A 21,908-nucleotide genomic window follows, 5' to 3' on the forward strand; every position below is an offset into this window, starting at 1 on the left:
ACTGGTGTAGTGACTGGTTTGCATTTTAACATGCAAAATTTTTCGAGCACCTTGGAAGCAAATGTTTGCTGACTTATGAAAATGCCATCACTTCCTTGTTTTATCTCCATGCCAAGAAAGTAGGTCATCAGACCAAGGTCAGTCATCTTAAAGACATGTTGCATCTGTTTCTTGAAGTCTTCAATAAGTTGATCTTTGCAGCCAATAACCAACAGATCATCAACATACAAGGAGACAATTAACAAGGTCTCCTCCTGATCCTTCTTAACATAGAGTGTAGGCTCACTGATACTCTTTATGAACCCGAGCCTTGCTAAGTAGCCATCAATCCTCTCATACCAGGCCCTTGGAGCCTGTTTTAGACCATACAAAGCCTTTTTCAGCTTGTAGACCTTCTGTTCTTCACCAGTGACCTTAAAACCCTCAGGTTGCTCAATGAATATTTCTTCATTAAGAAAGCCATTTAGAGAGGCTGACTTAACATCCAGATGATGTACTTTCAAATGCTTTTGAGCTGCCAAAGCTAGCAGCAATCTGATAGTATCCAACCTTGCAACAGGTGCAAAGGTTTCAGAAAAATCAACCCCTTGCTGCTGACTATAACCTTTAACAACTAGTCTGGCCTTATGTCTATTAAGAGAGCCATCTGCATTGTTCTTAATTCTATAAACCCACTTTACACCTATAATTTTTCTGTTTTCAGGTCTGTTTACAAGCTCCCATGTATCATTTTTCTGAATCATTTTAAATTCAGCTTCCATAGCATCCTGCCAGCATTTTTCTTTTTCAGCTTCTTCAAAACATGAAGGCTCTAATATAGTTACTGCACATCTCTCATAGATGTCAGTTAATGTCCTGGTGCCTCGAACAGGTTGATCATCATAGCCATTTTCAGTTACTTCTTCATTTTCAGCTTGCTGCAGATCAACATCAATCTCTTCTCCATCAGACAAATTTGCTTCAATTCTATCCCATTTCCAGCTACTTGCTTCATTGAATTTTACATCTCTGCTCACTACAACCTTCTTGGTCAGTGGATCAAAGACTCTGTATCCTTTCTTCACGTTGCTGTAGCCAACAAACACCCCTGGCATGGACCTCCTGTCCAACTTAGTTCTTCTCTCCTCAGGTACCAACACATAACATAGACAGCCAAATACCTTCAAATGAGAGACAGATGGTTTCTGTGCAAACCAGGCTTCAAAGGGAGTTTTTCCTTTGACTGCATTAGTTGGCAACCTATTCAACAGGTAAATAGCTGTATTCACAGCTTCAGCCCAAAAAACATTAGGCATTTTAGCCTCAAATAACAAACACCTAGCCATATCAAGGACTGTTCTGTTTTTCCTTTCACAAACACCATTTTGCTGTGGTGTGTACACAGTAGTCAATTGGTGTTGAATTCCAGCATCATCACACAATTTTTGAAACTTCTGAGATACATACTCAGAACCATTATCAGACCTCAAACATTTTAGTTTGCAATTTGCTTGGTTTTCAACCAAGGCTTTAAATTTGCAGAAGGAGTCATAAACATCTGACTTATGCTTCAAAAAATTTACCCAACAGAACCTTGAATAATCATCAATGAAGAGTACAAAGTACATGCTGCCATTTAAGGAGGTAGTCTTCATTGGTCCACAGATGTCTGTATGAATAAGCTGAAGCTTCCCTTGTGCTCTCCATGCCTTGTTGACTGGAAAGGGTAATCTGGTTTGTTTGCCTAGCTGACAGACCTCACATACAGCATCCTTTGGCTCAATTTTGGACATATCACTGACCAAATCCATTTTGTGCAGCATGTTCAGTGAATTGTAGTTCACATGCCCCATCCTCCTGTGCCACAAGTCTGTCTCATCAGACTGAGATGCATATGCCTTGGCTTGCAGTTGATTCACATCCACAATGAAGGTTCTGTCTTGCATAGCCACTGTAGTCAACACTTCACCAGCAGCATTTTTGATCAAACAGTTTTTGCCTTCAAAAATCAGAGAGTAACCCTTCTCCAATAGCTGGCCAACACTTAGCAAATTTTGGTCAATGTCAGGTACATAGAGAACCTCTGAAATGGTTTTAATACCTGACTTGGTGCTTATCAAGGCCTTGCCTTTCTCTTTTACCTCCAGCAGCTCACCATTGCCAATTTTAACTTTGGACTTGAAAGTGGTGTCAAGCTCCTTAAATATACTCTTCTCAGAAGCCATATGGTGGGTACATCCACTGTCAATCAACCATATTTTACTAACTTTGCTCGAGCTTGCAAAGCATGATGCTGAAAAGACATGCTCTTCAGGTGATTCAACCTCTTCTGCAGCTTGAGCTTGGTTTTGAAATTGTGGTTGTGGTTTTGGCTTGCTCTTACAGACCTTTTCGATGTGGCCAAATTGCTTGCAGGCTCTACATTGAATGTCTGGTCTGTACCAGCAGTATTTCTCAAGATGAGTAGTCTTCTTGCAATGGACACAAGGTGGGAACTTCCTTTTGACAGGTTCTTTCTTCTTCTTCTCAGTCTAGGGCTTCTTGCCTTTGGCATTTAAGTTTGCACTTGAGCTTTCTCTGCTTCTAGCCTGAAAAGCTCCTTCATAGTGGTCCTCCTGCCTATTTGCCCTTCTCTGCTCTTGAGCATAAAGAGCATTTATAAGCTCTGTCAAAGGGATTGTTGACAAGTCCCTTGAATCTTCCAGAGAAGAAATTTTTGCTTCATACTTCTCTGGCAAGGTTGTTATGACCTTCTCAACCACTCTTTGGTCACTGAATTCCTCCCCAAGCAGCCTTATATTGTTGACAGTAGTCATGATTCTGTCAGCATACTGCTTGATGGTTTCTGAGTCCTTCATTTTGAGATTTTCAAAATCTCTTCTCATGTTGATCAGTTGCTGTTGTCTGGTCTTGTCAGACCCCTGAAACTCCTCCTTGAGTTTGTCCCAGGCCTGCTTTGGAGTGTCACAAGCCATTATTCTTGTGAAAATAACATCAGAAACTCCACTTTGAAGGCACGACATAGCCTTATACTTCTTGGCACAGTCTTCATTGTACTGCCTAATCTGGGCTATGGTCGGGTTGGCTCTTAATGGTGGTGGCTCAGTGTCATTGAGAACAACATTCCACAGGTCGTGTGCTTGCAGGTATGTTCTCATTTTCACTGCCCAGATGTTGTAATTTTCTCCAGCAAAGACAGGTGGAGGAGGTGGTGTAAAACTCATTTTTCAGCAAGCAAAACAACCTCTTCTTCTTTTGTTTCAAACACAATTTGCTTAGTGACAGTGTACAACCAAGGCCCTCAAAGACTGAAAGCTCTTGATACCATTTGTTGGATAAATGGCAGTAGCAACGAAAGCAAAAACGAATGAAAGAAAAACAAAAGAAAAGAACTCAGCAAGAAAATTTGTAACTAAGAAGTCATCATAATTTCATTCAAACTTTGAATATATGATGGTTACAAAAGTATTTGACAGTTACCTACTAATTTAACTGCTCTTACTTACCAAAAAAAAATATAGCAACTTGTATACAAAAGAAGCTGGCATACCAGCTATTACATCAGTCAATCTTTCCTACTAACTTAGCTAACTCATTACAAAGATTTAGGCTAAGTTCCATAGGAACAAATATTCAAAAAAGTAATTTTATAACTGAACCAACTCCATTTCTTTGCTACAAAACAGTATAACAGCTAAAATTGTACAATTTGCTGCTGTTGGTCCTTTGTTGCGATGCAGGCCACGGCTTCAACACTTTTTTAACTTACCATTTCAAGCTTGGAAAGTAACATACATGTTTTGTTTTTCATATATATGGTGACATATTTTATCTGCTTGTTTTGGAAAAGAAGATTTGGCTATAAAAAATTCCATCAAAACCCAATACATCTCACAGATTTTAATTATTTCAGAACCTCTCTTGGTTAAATATATATGTACATTTATGTATATGCTACTGCTATAGCAGCTTTGCGTTATTCGCAACGAAGTGAAGTGGTTCTTTGGTTTGGCCCATTTGCTCACTTTTTTGTTTTCAATTTTAGTCTCTCAAGAATTTCTACTCCCCATTCTTTGCTTCGTTTGATCGTTAATTGATTGTAAAGATATTCTTGCTTCTGTTTTTTTTCCTTCCATTCATAGATGTACACGATTTGTTCTCAACTTCTTTTAAGTTGATAATACATATAAAATGATAATACATATATGATTACATGGACATATAATGGAGTACGTAGAGCCTATCTTTTGCATTGCAAATTGTCTCGGAACTCCAGTTTGTAAATACTTGCAGTATCACAGAAAGTTGAATTATTATGTGAGAAACTTCAAGATAATCAGAGATGAACTGGGTAGCCAAATGGAAGACATTGAGCTGCAATTGAAAGCAGAGCTTCTTCATCCTATGGGAAAGATACCAAAGAAAGGAGTTGAAAATTGGTTAGCGAAAGTGAAAGTGATGATTAAGGAAGCACAAGATGTTGAAAATATAGTCACTAGTGGGAGATATGTCTGTCGTGCTTGGAATGGAAAGTTGGTTGATAAAAAGACTCGAGAAATGAAGAAACTTCTTCACAAAGTTCCTAATGCCTTGGGAAGTCTTGTCATTGATGGTCCAAGTGTTGGGTTGCCTTTGCCAACATCAGAACTAGTTGGTGAGAAAGCTGTGAAAGATGAAATTTGGCAATGTTTAATGCAGGAAGAGGTGAGTAAGATTGGGGGATGGGCGGTGTGGGCAAAACAACCATCATGAAGCACATCCACAATGATCTTTTGAAAGAACGGATATTCTATAGGGTAATTTGGCTTATTGTATCAAAGGAGTTCGATGTTGTAAAGCTACAAGATGATATTGCTAGTGCATTAAATTTGAAGAAAGATTTGGACAAGGTAGGAGACAAGCTCAAACGAGCTGCATTCTTGTCAGAAATGTTGAAGAAAGCTGGAAAACATATTCTAATCCTGGATGATGTATGGGATAAAATTTCTCTAGAGGAAGTTGGGATCCCTGAGCCTACTAGCGGCAATGGATGCAAGATGGTATTGACAACTCGTTCAGAGCAAGTTTGTAAATATATCGATTGTAAGGTGATAATAGTGAAGCCCCTTTCGGAAGAAGAGTCATTGATATTATTCTTGAATAAAGTTGGACCTAACATAGTGCAGAGTCCAACTTTAATGCCAACTTTGAGACTAGTTGTCAAAGAATGTACTGGTCTACCTCTTACAATTGTTGTAGTAGCTGGAACCCTGAAAGGAGAAAATGAGCCTCGTATTTGGAAAAATGCACTCAAGGAATTGAAAGAGAGAATAGGGAAGGTGGAGGGAGTAGAAGCCGAAGTAATTGAGCGTTTGAAATTTAGTTTTGACCACTTGAAAGATGACAAAGTGAAGCATTGCTTTTTGTATTGTGCATTTTATCCTGAAGATTTTAAAATTCCAAAGAATGAGCTAATCGAGGGTTGGATTGATGAGGGATTCATAGATGAAATGGATACAAGAGAAGAAATGAAAGATAAGGGCCATGTTATTATGAAAAAGTTAGAAGATAACTGCTTGTTGGAAAAATGTAGTAATCACCTCCGTTGGACTTGCGTGAAAATGCATGATGCAGTGAGAGATATGGCATTGTCCATCACAAATATGAATTCTCGGTGTATGATACAAGCAGGCAAGCAATCAAAAAAGTTATTGAAAAAGGATGGATGGATGGCAGATGTTGAGAAGGTATCGCTTATGAGAAACTCCATATCACGGATTCTCAAAGATGGGTCGTCTCCACAACATCAACTACTCAAGACCTTGTTATTGCAAGACAATCCTATAGAAAAGATCCCAAATTCTTTCTTTGCAAACATGCCTAGTTTCAGTGTTCTTAATTTGTCACGTACGAAGATTGAGCGTTTACCAAATTCCATCTCCAAATTAGAGAATCTCACTACACTATTGCTTGATGGTTGTCAAGCGTTAAGATATTTGCCTTGCCTTTCAAAGCTTCAAGGATTGAAGAAGTTGAATCTTTGTCAAACCAAAATTGAGAAAGCCCCTGAAGGCATGGATATGTTGATAAATCTAAGGTATCTTGATCTTTATGTTGTCACATTGAAAGAGATACCTATTGGACTTTTACCAAAACTTTCTCGCCTTCAACACTTGAGGTTTGATGAGGATAATGAAAAAACAAGCCTAAGAGCATAGGAGGTTGTGCCATTGGAGAAGTTGGAATCCTTTTGCGGGAGTTTCAAAGACATGCATGAATTGAATAAGTTTGCCTCCTCAATGCAGTAATGTAAGAGCAATCTTATCAAGTACCGGTTACAGGTGGGGCCTTCATGTTGGGAACATGAAAGAGATAAATTTGTATCAATCAATGAACTTGAATTTTGCCAAGGTGAGTTTATTATGCTCCCAACTGATATTCAACAGTTGGATATTTCTGACTGCCATGGATTAGAGTTTCTTGTTTCCTCCTCCTCGTTTTCCTATTCTTGCTCTCATCCATTTCATAGCCTTGAGTTATTGCATCTTCGCCATTTGCCAGAGTTAAGTGAACTTATAAAAGTTGAAAGATTGATTCTGTCTGCCACCTTTTCCCATCTTAAAAGAATTCTTATATGGTGCTGCATGAGTATGAAGACGTTGTTTGCACATTGGTTGCTTCCCAACCTCCAAAACCTGGAAGAAATCTGGGTGGAAGATTGTGATGAGCTAGTAGAAATATTGGGAACATCAACATTAGAAGATCACCAGGATGCAGAAAAAGGAAGCGATGCATTTATCAAATTCAACCTTCCTAAATTGAGAAACTTGGAATTGCATGCATTACCAGAATTGAAGAGCATCTGTAGTAAAAGTGGAGCAATGGTTTGTGATTCTCTCCAGGTTATCAATGTTAGTAGCTATGATAAATTGAAGAGAATTCCTCCATTTGTTCCCCTTATTGGCAATGGTCAGCCATATGGACATGCTCCACCTTCTCTTAATATCACGTCAAGCACATTTTGGTGGGAATCGTTGGAATGGGATGATCCAAACTTTAAAAATGTTCTTCAACCCCATTGGCATCCATGGTAATGGGTAAATGGCAAGGTTTTTTTTCTTTTTGTTAAACTTTACTATCAGTCCATGTATTTAGCAAAAGTTGTGGATTTAATCTCTGGACTTTTATTTGATTAATTTTAATCTTTATACTTTTCGAATTGGTAAATTTTAGTCCCTACACTTTTCAAATTTTAAAATTGTAGTCCTGACTCGAACAATAGCAGTTAAATTCGTTTAGTTAAATTCAATTATTAGTCTCATGCTATTCATATAGTTGTAGGTTTACTCTATTTTCTCCAATTGAATCATTTTAAGTCTCTATACTTTTCGAATTTTGAAATTTTAGTCTTAATGCAAATGACAGTTGATAATTCATTGACTAGATTTTTAGTGAATAAAATATGAAAATAATAAACTGACGTGACATTATGCATATGATAATAAGTTTGGCGCATCAGATTTTAGAAATAGTAGAATTTTACTTAATGAATTTAATAATTATTGTTTGGTAGGGACTAAAATTTTAATTTTTAAAAAATATAAAGATTAAAAATGACCAAATAAAAGTATAGAAATTAAATCCACAACTTTTATTAAGTAGAGAGAATGATCCATAATCTCAATTTTCTATATTAACAAAAATTCTTGCATTTTTTAAGATGACGATGATAAAGATGACTCCATTGCAACTTCATTTGGATATTTGTGAAGCTGTTACGACTTCCCACATTATGCAATCATGAGATATGTTTCTACCAAAGTTTTATAATAGTTGATGTATAATTTGTGTAATTTATGTGTTAGAAGTAATGTGATTTAAATTTTTATTAAAATAAATACAGGTAGTAAGATAGGGAGATATATCAGGGTGAAGTTCGAAAGCTGAAGTAAAATCCGTATAGAAGATTATTCCTCTATTTGATATTTATTAGAATAAGGTATTTTAATCTTACTCTATTACTTCTATTTGACTTTGATTAGAATAAAATTTTTAAAACTATAAATAGACATAATCGTCTTTCTTTTTCTTCTCTTCTACCCGTGATTTTTTCCCGAAAGGGTTTCCACGTAAAATTCCGTATGTTCTATTTTCCTTTTTTTTTTTGCTATTTATTGTCATTACCAACATTCAATTTTACATTATAAAAATAAAAATATAGGAAGCTGAAATCCATAATTATGTAAAATATGGGACCAAAGTTGTACATTTGACCTTTGATTGATTCATGCCCAGTTGAGTCCTATATTTATGTTGCACAACTAATATTTTCTTGTCAAGTGAAATGAAGTAGGGGAAATTTACTACGATTATATTCTATGATTTGATATACAAATTTGCTCTGTAGTCTAATTGCAGGAATGGCTATTGTTCGTATTCATTCTAATTCTGCCAATTCCTAAAGATTTGTTTCCTTGGTATATTAAACATTTTCTTCCCTCAGCAAAGAACTAAGACGTTGCACCCATAGATATCTTGTTTAATGGAAAATTTGTTAGACTTATAGTACTTTTTTTTTTTGTCACCTAAAGTTTAACTCTCTTAAATACATTGGCTCAATCATAATTTATTTATGGGTATATATATACTTGTTGGTATCTAAATTTAGTTTCAATTTTTAAATTGTTACATAAATTTTATTATTTAAATGAGTATCCAAATTTAGTTTTTATCACACATTTGACTCCAATTTTTTTAATACTTAAAATGAGATTATGTGACAGGTACTTTCAACTGATAATGTGACATGTGTGCAGCATGTAATAACTTGGTTTGTCCACATCATCTTGTGCAATTAATATTAAAAAATATGGACTAATTGAGTTAAATGTGCGATAAAAACCAAATTTTAATGAAAAATATAAAAATATATAGAAAATTATAAAAAAAATTATTTTTTTATTGAAAATATACAAACTTATTTTAAAATTTGCAGAATTTAATAAAATTTAAAATTATATAAAAAAATAGTTTTCTATCTTGTGCGATGCACGAATTGTTCGTATGTTTTATAAAATTTTTATTATTTAAATAATGATATATTAATTAAAATTATTGATGAAACAATATTTGAAACATATAAAAATTTAAATAATATACTTAAGTCTTTAAAAGATAATATATTTGTAATATTATGAATATGATTTATGCTTTAATTATGAGGAAGAAAATTTGAAAGATAAAGTTGTTATAATATGTATATATATAATTAATGATTCAAAATTATTTTTGAGAATTTTAAAATTAATTTATTACATTTAAATTATTATATTATTAAATTCATATTTTAATATAATCATTAAATTTAAATTTTATAAATTTGAATAATTATTAATTTTTTATATTTATTATAAATATATAATAATTTTATTAAAAATATGTATCCTCATAATCCATTTTTTAATTTATAATATAAAATAAAAAATTATTATTAATTGTCTTTATTGTTAATAAATTGTTAATATAATTACATAATATTTATAAATATATTTTCATAAATTAAATATTTATCATCTATTGATTTATAGTTTATTCTTATTTTAAATACAATCATATAATTGTATTAACTATTAATGTCTATTTAATTATAAATTCGATTTTTTTAGTTTTGGATCGGATCTATATCATGTTCAAACTCAAATTATTTTAGGCTTGTATCATTACGAACTTAGACAGTTAGGGATCAAATAAGTATGAACAAACATTTGAGTTTAGGCTTGTTTTGCCAACTTTAATTTTAACAATTGTTTACTTTCTTCAATATTATTATAATATAATTTTTAGACTTTTTGCTAAAATAAAATAAGTTAAATTCTAGCATTAGTTCATGTATTTTCTGAAAGTTGTGGATTTAATCTATGTAATTTAATTTGATCATTTTTAATCCCTATACTTTTAAAATTTTAAATTTTCAATCATCAACAAATGATAACAGTTAAATTCATTAAGTTTTGCTATTTCTAAAATCTGATGTGACAAACATATTATCATGTGTAATATACCATGCCAGCTTGTTATTTTCAGATTTTACTTACTAAAAATCTAGTTAATGGATTAACAAATAATGTTTACATCATGATTGAAATTTCAAAATCAAAAAGTATAGGGACTTAGAATGATTCATTTGAAAAATATAGACTAAATATAATTCTACGCATAGTACAAGACTAGTAATTAAATTTAACAAAACATATTTAACTGCTACTATTTGGATTAAGACTAAAATTTTAAAATTCAAAAAGTATAAAAACTAAAATTGACCGATTCTAAAACTAAAAAACTAAAATTAGTAAAATTAAAACATCCACAAAACATAAGGGCTAATAGTAGATGTTGCATGTTGTTGAAAATTTAAAAATAAACACAGTTGCATGTTGTTTAAAAAAAAACTTCCGACAAACTAGTCTCAGTTCTTTTAAGAATAAAAGTAAAGTTTAAAACTAGGTAAAAAAAATTCTAAAGTTAAATGTTAGAATTGTGTTACCCAAATTCTAAGAAATTGCTTGCAAGTCAAGTTAAACAAAAATATATTTTCTTTCTAGAAGATTTAGTATTTATTAGTATAATATATTTAGCCTTTATTAGTATAGTTGATTTGACTCACTAATTTAGCCTATAAATAGGCTCTTTTATAATCTTAGAAATAAGACACACCCATTAGATTAGAACTCATAACACATTCAGAGAATTTTGTGTTTACGTTTTCGGGTTCTTTTTTTTCGGGTTTTCGGGTTTAGTTTTTATCTCCATCTTTTGTACTCTTCATTCTTTTGCCATTATAGTAAAATTATCTTTGCCCGTGGTTTTTTATCCTCTTTAGAGGGGTTTTTCCACGTTAAATTTGTGTGTTCATCTTCTCAATTTCTTCTGCTATTTTTACTTGTTTGTTGCTTAATCGGGACGATCCTAACAAGTGGTATCAGAGCTAGTTTAACTTTCATAGATCAACCCGTTCAGAGATGGCAGCAACAAGGTTTGAAATTGAGAAGTTCGATGGTGAGACAAATTTCAATCTGTGGCAAGTTCGGATGATGGCAATTCTAGTTCAAAATGGCTTGAAAAAGGTTGTTATAGGGAAAAAGTCTGAGAATCTAAATCAAACAGAATGGGAAGAGCTTGATGAAAAGGCCTTGTCTGCAATCCAGTTGTGCCTCGCGAATACAGTATTGCAGGAGGTATTGATGGAGAAGACCTCATTCACCTTGTGGAAAAGGTTAGAAACTCTTTATGCGACTAAGTCTCTGGCTAACCGTTTAGTGTTGAAACAACGTCTATTTACGTTTCGCATGAACGAAGGTGAGCTTCTTAAAGATCACATTAGTCAATTCATTACTCTTTTAAATGATTTAAAGAACGTTGAGGTTCATATTGACGATGAAGATCAAGCTATGCTATTATTGTGCTCTTTACCCTCTTCATACAAGTCTTTCAGGGAGACCCTGATTTATGGCAGAAACAAACTCTCGTTCGAAGATGTGAAGGGTTATTTGTTGAGTAGAGACAAACTCGACAATGAGTTTGGTTTGAATAGCAAAGCAGATAGGCAAGCTTCTGTTTTGGTAGCATCAAAGAAACGAGACAAAAGGTGTCCCTATTGTAAAAAGTTAGGTCACGTCAAAGCAGATTGTTATAAACTGCGAAATAAAAGAGCTGCTGAGAGTAACGAGGAAGATGTAGCTGGTGCTAATTTGGTCGATGAAGGCGATGATGATTTCTTGTTAGTGTCAACGAGCGATAATTCCAAGCTTACGTCTGAGTGGATCCTAGATTTAGGATGTTCTTTCCACATGTGTCCCAATAGAGAATGGTTCTCCACATACAGTTCAGTTGAAGGTGGAGTTGTGCACATGGGAAACGATTCATCTAGTAAAATAATCGGTATTGGTACTGTTAAAATTAGGATACACGATGGGACGATTAGGACACTCTCAAATGTCAGGTATGTACCTGATTTACGAAAGAATCTCATCTCCTTGAGTATTTTAGACTTGAAAGGATGCATAATCAACATCGAGTCGAGCGACATTAAAGTATCTCGTGGAGCTCTCGTTTTGTTAAAAGGTAAAAGAACCGACAATCTTTATATTCTGGAAGGTTCTACAGTGACCGGTAAAATCGGACGTCCCTCGTCCGTTACAGAGTCAAAGTCAACTCATTTGAAGCGGAGGCAACTTGGTCATATGAGGGAAAAATGTATGACCGTTTCGTTGAAGAGAGGTTCTCTTTTGGATGCAGGTTTTGAAAAGTTATGGCATTGTATTCGTGAAAATCAGACCCGGATTAGTTTTGATTTGGCAGTGCACAAGTCGAAGGCTAGAAGTCTTCTAGCTTCTAAGCATAGATTCGACTCAGTTAATTCCCTGCATAGTTCAAGATAGACCCGTGGCGGGTTTTGGAAAAGATGGCATTGAAAGAATTCGTGTCAAGGTGGAGATTATTAGAATTGTGTGACCCAAATTCTAAGAAATTGCTTGCAAGTCAAGTTAAACAAAAATATATTTTCTTTCTAGAAGATTTAGTATTTATTAGTATAATATATTTAGCATTTATTAGTATAGTTGATTTGACTTACTAATTTAGCCTATAAATAGGCTCTTTTACAATCTTAGAAATAAGACACACCCATTAGATTAGAACTCATAACACATTCAGAGAATTTTGTGTTTACATTTTCGGGTTCTTTGTTTTTCGGGTTTTCGGGTTTAGTTTTTATCTCCATCTTTTGTACTATTCATTCTTTTGTCATTATAGTAAAATTATCTTTGCCCGTGGTTTTTTATCCTCTTTAGAGGGGTTTTTCCACGTTAAATTTGTGTGTTCATCTTCTCAATTTCTTCTGCTATTTTTACTTGTTTGTTGCTTAATCGGGACGATCCTAACATTAAACAAATTTAAAAAAAATGAAGTTAAAACACATGCATGGAAACAGTAACGGTCTAAATATTTTAACAAAATATTTATTTTTAAATAAAAAACGATATTCTAAAAATAACAAGAAGAAAAAAGAAATCATAATCTATGGTCTAACTAGAAAAGCACATAAATTAAATATGTGAAAGATTAATTTTAGGAAACAATGGTTTGTTCGTTTCTTGCAAAGAAGTTGAAAATGTAATAGGATTTGTAATGAGAGAGGAGAAGATAAGAAGATTAAGATAGTTTATATCATTGATTTAATTTAATTTTTAATATATTAGATATTATGAATTTTAGCTTTGTTCTGATAGAACAAATGTGAAAGATATTATATAAGTTTTAGAATATATACTATATTTTGATTGATATTTTTAATTTGGTTTAAGGTGTAAAAAGTCTCAAAAATTTGTATTCAATTGAGTATTTGAACTTTTAAAAATGTATCAAAAAGGTCTTCAGATTTTTTCAAAAAAAGTAATTAAACTCCTACTTCTATTGGGTATTTGAATTATCAAAATACATCAAAAAAGTTCCTTTGACTGTTAACTATAACAGTTGACATTAAAGTTAACTGTCCCTAATTTTTTTAGTTAAAGTCACTCAATGTCATAACCACGGCGTGCCATGTGGCAAAAATTATAAAAAATAAAAATCAATAAGAGTTATAAAAATTAATAAATTTTAATAAAAATTATTTAAAATAGAATAAATTATAAATATCGTAAAAAATATAAAAATTGCAAAATGTTATAAAAATCATAAAAAATATATAAAATGCATTAAAAATACCCTTTAACCATTAATTGTAAGCGTTGACCATTAAAGTTAACGACCTCTAGTTTTTTTCAGTTAAATCCATCACGTGTCACAACACAGCGTGATATGTGGCGAAAAATGATAAAAAAATAAAAATTAATAAAAATTATACAAAAATTAATGCATCTTTTGATACTATAATTTTTATAATTTTATTATGAATTTTATATTTCTTTTTATTTTTTCTAATTTTCTTACGACTTTATAAAATTTTCTAATTTTTTTTCTAATTTTTAATAGATTAAAATATTTTTATATTTTTATTAAAATTTAATATTTTTTCTAAATTTTATTGATTTCTATTTTTATCATTTTTTTTGCCATATATCACTCCATGGTTGTGGCATGTGGTGGTTTTAACTGAAAAAAATTAGGGGCAGTTAACTTTAGTAGTCAACGGTTAAAGTTAATGGTCAAAGGACCTTACGTTTTGGCAGTTCAAATACTCAATTGAGTGCAAAAAAAAAGTAGGGGCTTAATTGCTCTTTTGAAAAAGTTTGAGGGCATTTTTAATGCATTTTCGCAGTTCAAGTACCCAATTGAGTTCCAAAAAAAAAAGCAGGGGCTTAATTGTTTCTTTTGAAAATGTTTGAGGGTCTTTTTAATACATTTTGAAAGTTAAAATAACCAATTCAGTGAAAAAAAAGGACTTAATTGGTTTTTTTTGAAAAAATTTGGGCTTAAGGATGTAAAAAGCCCTCAACCTTAAAAAAAAAACAATTAAGTCCTTACTATTGTTTTCACTCAATTGAATACTTGACTTTTCAAAATGAATCAAAAAGACCCTCAAACTTTTTCAGAAGAAACAATTAAGCCCTTTTTTTTGTACTCAATTGGGTACTTGAACTATTAAAATGCATCAAAAAGGTCATTTGACCGTTAACTCTAACAATTGACTGTTAAGACTAACTGCCCCTAATTTTTTTCAGTTAAAGTCACCACGTGTCAAAACCACGGTGTGGCATGTGACAAATAATGATAAAAATAATTTTTTTAAAATTTTAATAAAAAATATAAGAAATATTTAATTTTATTAAGAATTAGAAAAAATATTATAAAATAGTAAAAAATTATAAAATTTTATAAAAATCATAAAAATATATAAAATTGTATAAAGTCGTAAGAAAATTAGAAAAAAAAATGTAAAGAAATATAAAATTCGTAAAGAATTATAAAAATTATCATACCAAAAGAAGTATTTTATAATTTTTCTATAACGTTTATTGATTTTTATTTTTTTATCATTTTTTGCCACATGTCACACTATATTGTGACACGTGACGACTTTAATTAAAAAAAAAGGGATCATTAACTTTAACTGCCAACGGTTAAAGTTAATAGTTAAATGGCCTTTTTGATTAATTTTAAATTGTTTTTTTTTCTATTTTTAGTAAGTTTTAAATATTTTTATATTTTTATTAAAGTTTAATAATTTTTATAACTTTCATTGATTTTTATTTTTTATATTTTTTTTGTCATATGTGACGCAGTGATTGTAACATAGGGTGACTTTAACTGAAAAAAATTAGGGACAGTTAACTTTAACGGTCAACTGTTAAAGTTTATAGTCAAAGGCCTTTTTGATGTATTTTGACAATTGAGTGCAAAAAAAATAAAGGTTTAATTGCTTTTCTTTTGAGGTTCTTTTTTATGCATTTTAATAGTTCAAGTATCTAATTAAGTGCAAAAAAAATGTAGAGGCTTAATTGCTTTTTCTAAAAAAGTTTGAGGACTTTTTTTATGCATACAGGGACTTAATTTCTTTATCTTTTAAATTGAGGACTTTTTACACCATTAAACCAAAAAATTTGAGGGTTTTTTACACCATCATTTAATTTTAAAGGTAAAACTAAAAGCTATTTCCTAATTGCAAGTTGCAAGTCGGAAATTTTATTCATGGAGGATATTGCAAATATTTACACTTACCGTATTACATTTAATTTTGTTATTGTATTTTTAATTACATGTTAATAAGGGTTTTTTGATTAATAATTATAAAAAACGAAAATTAAAATATGATATATATATTCCTTTTAGATAATTATTTAATGTTAAAAAATAAATGCTTTTTAAAAAGAAAACAATAATTTCGTATTATTATAAATTTGTATAAAAAGATATCATAACTATAACATAAATTTTTATAAAAATTTCATAAAAAATAATTTAATTATATTTTCTTATTTATACTTAAAAATATAGTTCAAATTTAAAAATAAAAAATAATATAAAAATTATCAAGATAAAGAATATTTATCTTAATATTTACATTATTTAATTTTAATTTAAGATAACTAGATTAATTTATTTATCTAAATTAAATTTAAAAACAAATAGATAAATATAATATACTTAAACATATATATTAATATATGTATATCTAATTTTGTTTCTAATTATTTAATTAGAATTAAAAATTATCATAAAATATATTTTTTATTTAACATTTTATTATTTAATTTAAATAATAATTTTTTATTGTAATTATTCAATACCTAAACTTATTAATTTTTATGGAATTTTTTTATTAATTTCAATTATTTTGATGTGTCACAAAATTAACTAAAATTTTTACTAAGACAAGTACACCTATCAATTAATAGTATAGCTACTGTGAGCAAGATATCGTTCCTACGATGACTATAAATACTAGTAATTAACTTTTTTTTCTATTATTTAACTTAATAATTTGAATGATTGATTAAAACTAAATTAACTAATTTAATTAACTAATGAACATGCCAAAGAACAAATCAGGAAAATAATCGAATAACAACCAAGAAGCGAAACAACACTCAGGAAAGAATCCACTTAGATTTCCTCTGTCACTATTAATCTAAATTGCACAATTTCTTTACTTAGTACATTGATCTGTAGAAATACTTAAATTATGCTAATATCTCTTTCGAGCATAAGAGTAACTGACTCTAGGTTGATTAATTGAAATTTCTTTCTAAATAAAACTCCTATTATCACATTAACTTGTGCTATGGAATCCTTTATTAGATTTGACTCTAATCCGGTAGATTTATGTCGTCCTATTTATAAGATTGCATGCAACTCCACTCAATTACGTAATATCTATTCTAAAACAGGGCCTATTCAACCACCAAATTAAGCACGTAGAACATGGATCAATACTTTAGAAATATTAAATCAAGAATTAAGCACACATAATTGAGAATAAGAAATTAAATATTATTGCGTAAAATAAAAATCAAACGACAAAATCCATTATAGGATTCATCTCCCTAGGTATTTTGAAAATTAGTTCATACTTGAAAATAAAAACATCCAAGATAAAGAAACTAATGATAACTTCCTAACAAAATTAACTGGGAATCTTCAATCTTGACGGAAATCTGCTTCAAAGTTGGCTTCAATGGTGTTTTTCGAGTTGTTTTCTTTAAGTATTCTCTGACGGCTCTATGCTATATTCTTATTTTTGTCATATATGCCACTTAGAATGCTTGAAAAACCTGATTTTTCACTATTCAATGTGCAATCCCGTGAAACCGACATGGCCTACCACACGCTTGTTTGGCTCCTAAAGCTTGCTCTGACAATCTGATTTTTTGCTCCTTTTGCTCCCAAGTGTTCTATTAAGAATTAAAACATGAATTTAAAGGATTAAGAGTATAAAATTCACAATTAACATCGAATAATCACCTAAAAATGCATTTAAAATAAGATTACAACATGCTACTTTTAGCACATATTACTTATTAAAAATATATTCAAATTAATGAGTAATTACATTAAAAAAATATTTACAATACACAAACTATATTATAATAAGTACATACAATAGTCCATGCATCATATTGAAAAGGAAACTAATTTAACCAATAAAATAATCAAATTACAAGAAAATAAAATATTATATTTACATTTTTCCCTAAATTTAAATACATATTTTAACAACATAGTAGTTGACATCCTAATGTTGAAGACTGAAAGCCTATTGATATAATTCTTTATTAATAAATCATATATATATTAATAGTTGGAAATTAATTAAAGTATTGATTCGAATAAAATCATTAAACTAATTGATAAATCGAATTTAATGATTAAATTAAATTTTTTAAAAATATTTAGTAATTTATTAATGAATCAATGACATTACCGATTTAATAAAAAATTTAATTCTAAAAACCTTGTACCGGTCTTGATCTTACTTTTGGTACCCGGCAAAGGGTGGCTCCATCTAATTATATGAAAGTCTCGTAGACACCCTGAACTGAAACGTACTTGTACAGCAGCTCTCGACGTGAAATCCACATGTAACCCAAATTTAGTTGAATGAGAAAAACTGTTCTCTGTTCTTTTCAATATCTTTAAAAATTCCGATCCTTAAAAAAAGAAAAAAACAAGAAAGTAAGAAAGAAATCTCAAGGTTCTCTTTTTCGGTCTCTTAATCGAATCGAAATATAAAAACCCACATTTTATCTTTTTTGATTCGTCATAATTCTCCACTTCTCTCTTTTTTCTGTTTTAAGTTTTGTACAATAAAGGTGCATGCTTTGATCCATGATAAATTATCGATCTGATCAAAATTTACAAAATCTTTTTATATGTTTATCGAAATGGGGTTTTTGAATTTTTGAGTGACAAGGCAAAACTTTGGTGATTTGAGAAACCAAAAAGGTTGAATTTAAGGGCGCGATTTAACTCAGAGGGAATTTAATTTGATTGTTGCAGTGAAAAAAGAGTGAACGCTTTTTCCAGCAATGGAAGGAACAGTTTTTACTCCATCATTGGAAGGAATGCAGCACATCAGATCCCCGCAAGGAGAAATGCTTACAAAGCCATTCCTGGACGTCTGCAAGTTGATTTTGCCAGTCATAGGTTTGTTTTTTTTTAGGTTAAGCTTGTTAGATTAGTTAGCTTTTAGCACCTAATTCAAGTTCAATCTTTATGGAAATATTTGGTCAAGTTTGTTAGTGGTACTTGAAACTTTATAGCTGCAGTTTTGTGAGATTTGGAGAAGATTTTAAGATTGAAATGATGATAAAACCATGTTGGACGACAAATGCTAGATAATTTAGCTGACAATACTTTGCTTGAGTTGTCAAAGATAGTATTTGTCAGTATAGATGTGATCAATATGTGTCATTTGGATGTTAAAGGCCTACATTGTGCAGGGGATTACTGGCTATCTTTCTTTTGGATACAATGTTGATTTCCAGGGAAGAACTGAAACCTCCATGTTGTTACTTTTGCAGATAAGTTTGGAACTGCTATGGCCCTTGTAAAGCGTGATATTGGTAGAAACACATCAGTAAGATGTTTATTTATGAGTAAATGATTTTCTTTTGTCCAAGAGTCCATACACTCCCAGGAAAAGCTCGAATGACCTTCAACAAAAGGGTATCTAAACCCGAAAACAACATTCTTTAAGGAACTCAGCAAAATAGCCTCATAACTTTGGATGAAGTGGTGTCTCCTCACAAAGGGGGGTGCAGAGGGTGGGGCTGTGCCCTTAGCACATAACTTATGTTAATTTCTTGCAACAACCGTGTATGAATTACTGGTTCTTCTGTTGCTTCTGCTTTCAGAGATTGGAAAAAAAATACCAGTCGGATCCCTTTAGATACAACTACTTGTACAATATGGTGAAAGAAGAGTATGAATGTAAATCAGCGAAAGGATCAACAAGTTGTACTAATGGTATTCTTTGGTTGACAAGGTACTTATATTATATACTTGTCAACATTCTTAGGCAACTGTAGAATCTGATCTTGTTCATATATGTCCTTGGCAACTACTTACAGTTTGTAATTTTATAATTTTTATGATTTTCAGAGCAATGGATTTTATAGTAGAATTGTTCCGCAACTTACTTGCACATCCAGATTGGTCAGTGACTGATGCTTGTACAGATGCCTATGGCAAGACCCTGAAAAAATTCCATGGATGGATTGCTAGCTCAAGTTTCACAGTAAATATTTTTATTCTCACTTTGTCAAGTTTTTTTTTTTTGATTACCGATGAATTGCAAATGTTAGCCTTTGATGTTTTCAAAAATATTATTGTGAAAGATTTCTTTAATGTATATTCAATATCACTATTTGAGCATTGAATTACTTGTTCTATATCCCCTCAAGTGTGCTGGATGACAGGTTGCTATGAAGCTGGCACCAGATAGGAAGAAATTCATGGAAGTGATAACTTGCAAAGGAGATGTTAGAGCCGACATGGAGAAATTTTGTTTGACATTTCCTCCATATCTTGAGGAAAATCATAAGTTTCTGGTAAGAAAAATTTGCTCAAAGATGTATCTTTTTTGCTATACCACCAATCCATATATGCAACAATCATGTTTCTTGAACTTTGAGAATGATATCATATATTCATATTGGAACGATCTGTGATATATCAACAACTTTTAAGAAGCTTAATATAGAAAAGAGCAGAAACTAATAGAAGAGGAGGAAATAAGGCAAGAATAAAGCTGATTAGGCCATTAGCCATATGAACAAGAAAAGAAGCAGCTTTAGCTTTATTAAGAAATACTCTTGTAATACAAAGATAATTTCCCATAAAACATAGCTCTCTTATTTGTAAATTCTCCTTACAATTATCCTGTTAGCATTACAATAATTTAGGATAAATCATAATCTTCCAGCACAGCTGGAGGTTTCCTTCTTTGGTTGCTACTTTGCCTCTGCCATATTTGAGAGCCTATCATCCTCCATCAGTTCTGGGATCATAACATAACCATCCGCTACTAAAGGGACCTTGACCTCAAGGTTCCAGTCTGAATATTGCCCTCTGAATATATCCTCATCCTTCCATGTTGCCATTTTAGTAGATTCTCCTTCCCATTGGATAACTACTTGCTTCTTTCTTTGCCCATTCAATAACAGTTCATGTCGACTAATAAGAGTCATAGGTTGTTTTGAAACTATAGTATCCACATCGAGTAAAGAGAGAGGAATAACCAGCTGGGGCTTGCATTTCTTCAACACCAAGACATGAAACACGGGGTGGATTTTTTATGATGCAGGCAAGTATAGCAAGCCACTATACCAACCTTTTTTATAATCTTAATAAACCCAAAGTATCGAGGACTATACCAACTCTTGCTCGCTTTGTACCTATTCACACAATGCTAATTCCTCAGGATCAGTAGCATTTGAATTTTGAAATTGTTCTAATCGACCAAAAATTGGCTTGAGATATTACATCTGCTACTAGATTCATTTTTCCGGGACGATAAAGAATTTCGAAATTGAATCCCATTAATTTGTACAACCAATGTTGCTGCTCCGGTCCCTATAGTTTGCTCGTTGAGATGTTTCAATGATTTTTTTTATCTGTCAAGATGATGAACTTACGATGCAATAAGTATTGCCTTTTGCCGACTGCCTGAGCGATGGCATACATCTTGGGATGATAGGCTAGAGCTTGTTGCATCCGAGGTGAAAGCTTTTTACTGTAATGAACGATTGGATGTCCAAGCTGAGATAAAACTGCCCGTATACCAAAACCAGAAGCATCTGTGTCCAAGGTAAAAGCATTTGAAAATTTTGGTGTTGCAAGGACAGGTGTTTGACTAAGTGCACTCTTCAATGTATCAAAAGCATGTTGCGGGGATTCACCCCAAGAAAACCATTCTTTTTGAAGCAAACCAACGACAACTGTAACAATGAGCAAATCTTTTTATTAACTTTCGGTAATATCCGGCGAGGCCAAGGAATCTACGAACAACCTTCTTATTTTTGGGACATGGCCCATTCTGAATGATTCTACTCTGCTCATACTAAGTGCACCAAATACTCAATGGAAGCAACGCCAAAAATGCATATGCGGCGTTTCTCCATCAAATTATTATCATGTAGAGTTTGCACTACCAATTCTAAATGACAAATGTGGTCTCCAATACTTCTTCTACACACCAAAATGTCATCAAAGAATACCCGTATAAACTTATGAAGATATGGTCGAAAAACATTATTCATGGTAGCTTGGAAAGTAGAGGGTGCGTTGGTGAGTCCAAAAGACATTAGAAGAAACTCATACTGCCCATAATGCATTTGAGATGTTGTCTTCTTCACATGTTCAGCGTTGACTTGATAAGTGTTAAAAGTTTCATGTTTTAATCTCATTCTTAATGCGTATTGGGGTGATTATTCGATGTTAATTGTGAATTT

At 31.7% G+C, this 21,908-nt stretch overlaps 2 protein-coding genes across 5 annotated transcripts in view; both read left to right on the forward strand.

Moving 5' to 3' along the window:
• The first annotated feature begins 4,203 nt into the window (after window positions 1-4,203).
• LOC107915481 (disease resistance protein At4g27190) lies at window positions 4,204-7,052 on the forward strand. Its single transcript, XM_016844637.1, has 4 exons — window positions 4,204-4,683; window positions 4,800-6,136; window positions 6,264-6,369; window positions 6,615-7,052. The coding sequence occupies exons 1-4, from the start codon at window positions 4,204-4,206 to the stop codon at window positions 7,050-7,052; spliced, it is 2,361 nt and encodes a 786-aa protein (XP_016700126.1).
• Window positions 7,053-17,984: 10,932 nt separating this feature from the next.
• Window positions 17,985-21,908, forward strand: part of LOC107914938 (glycolipid transfer protein 1) — a 43,307-nt gene continuing 39,383 nt past the window's right edge. Inside the window, exons 1-6 of one of the 4 annotated variants that reach the window (XM_016844005.2) lie at window positions 17,985-18,129; window positions 18,454-18,600; window positions 18,978-19,033; window positions 19,311-19,441; window positions 19,558-19,693; window positions 19,875-21,827. In XM_016844005.2, the coding sequence (XP_016699494.1) occupies window positions 18,483-18,600; window positions 18,978-19,033; window positions 19,311-19,441; window positions 19,558-19,693; window positions 19,875-20,126 (693 nt within the window). In that variant the 5' untranslated portion in view covers window positions 17,985-18,129; window positions 18,454-18,482 and the 3' untranslated portion in view covers window positions 20,127-21,827. Of the gene's footprint in view, window positions 18,601-18,977; window positions 19,034-19,310; window positions 19,442-19,557; window positions 19,694-19,874; window positions 21,828-21,908 lie in introns of those variants that run through there. The other 3 variants (XM_041102549.1, XM_041102550.1, XM_016844006.2) reach the window with 3 other exon arrangements.

The sequence above is a fragment of the Gossypium hirsutum genome, chromosome D10 (assembly GCF_007990345.1).
Source record: "Gossypium hirsutum isolate 1008001.06 chromosome D10, Gossypium_hirsutum_v2.1, whole genome shotgun sequence".
Taxonomy (NCBI): domain Eukaryota; kingdom Viridiplantae; phylum Streptophyta; class Magnoliopsida; order Malvales; family Malvaceae; genus Gossypium; species Gossypium hirsutum.

What these genes read in the sequence shown, in the direction of transcription:
- LOC107915481 (XM_016844637.1), top strand. Translation starts at nt 4,204, where the DNA reads ATGGAGTACGTAGAGCCTATCTTTTGCATTGCAAATTGTCTCGGAACT. An exon ending in TCTCGCCTTCAACACTTGAG is followed by an intron (nt 6,137 to 6,263) that starts GTTTGATGAGGA and finishes TCCTCAATGCAG; the next exon opens with TAATGTAAGAGCAATCTTAT. An exon ending in TGAACTTGAATTTTGCCAAG is followed by an intron (nt 6,370 to 6,614) that starts GTGAGTTTATTA and finishes ATGAGTATGAAG; the next exon opens with ACGTTGTTTGCACATTGGTT.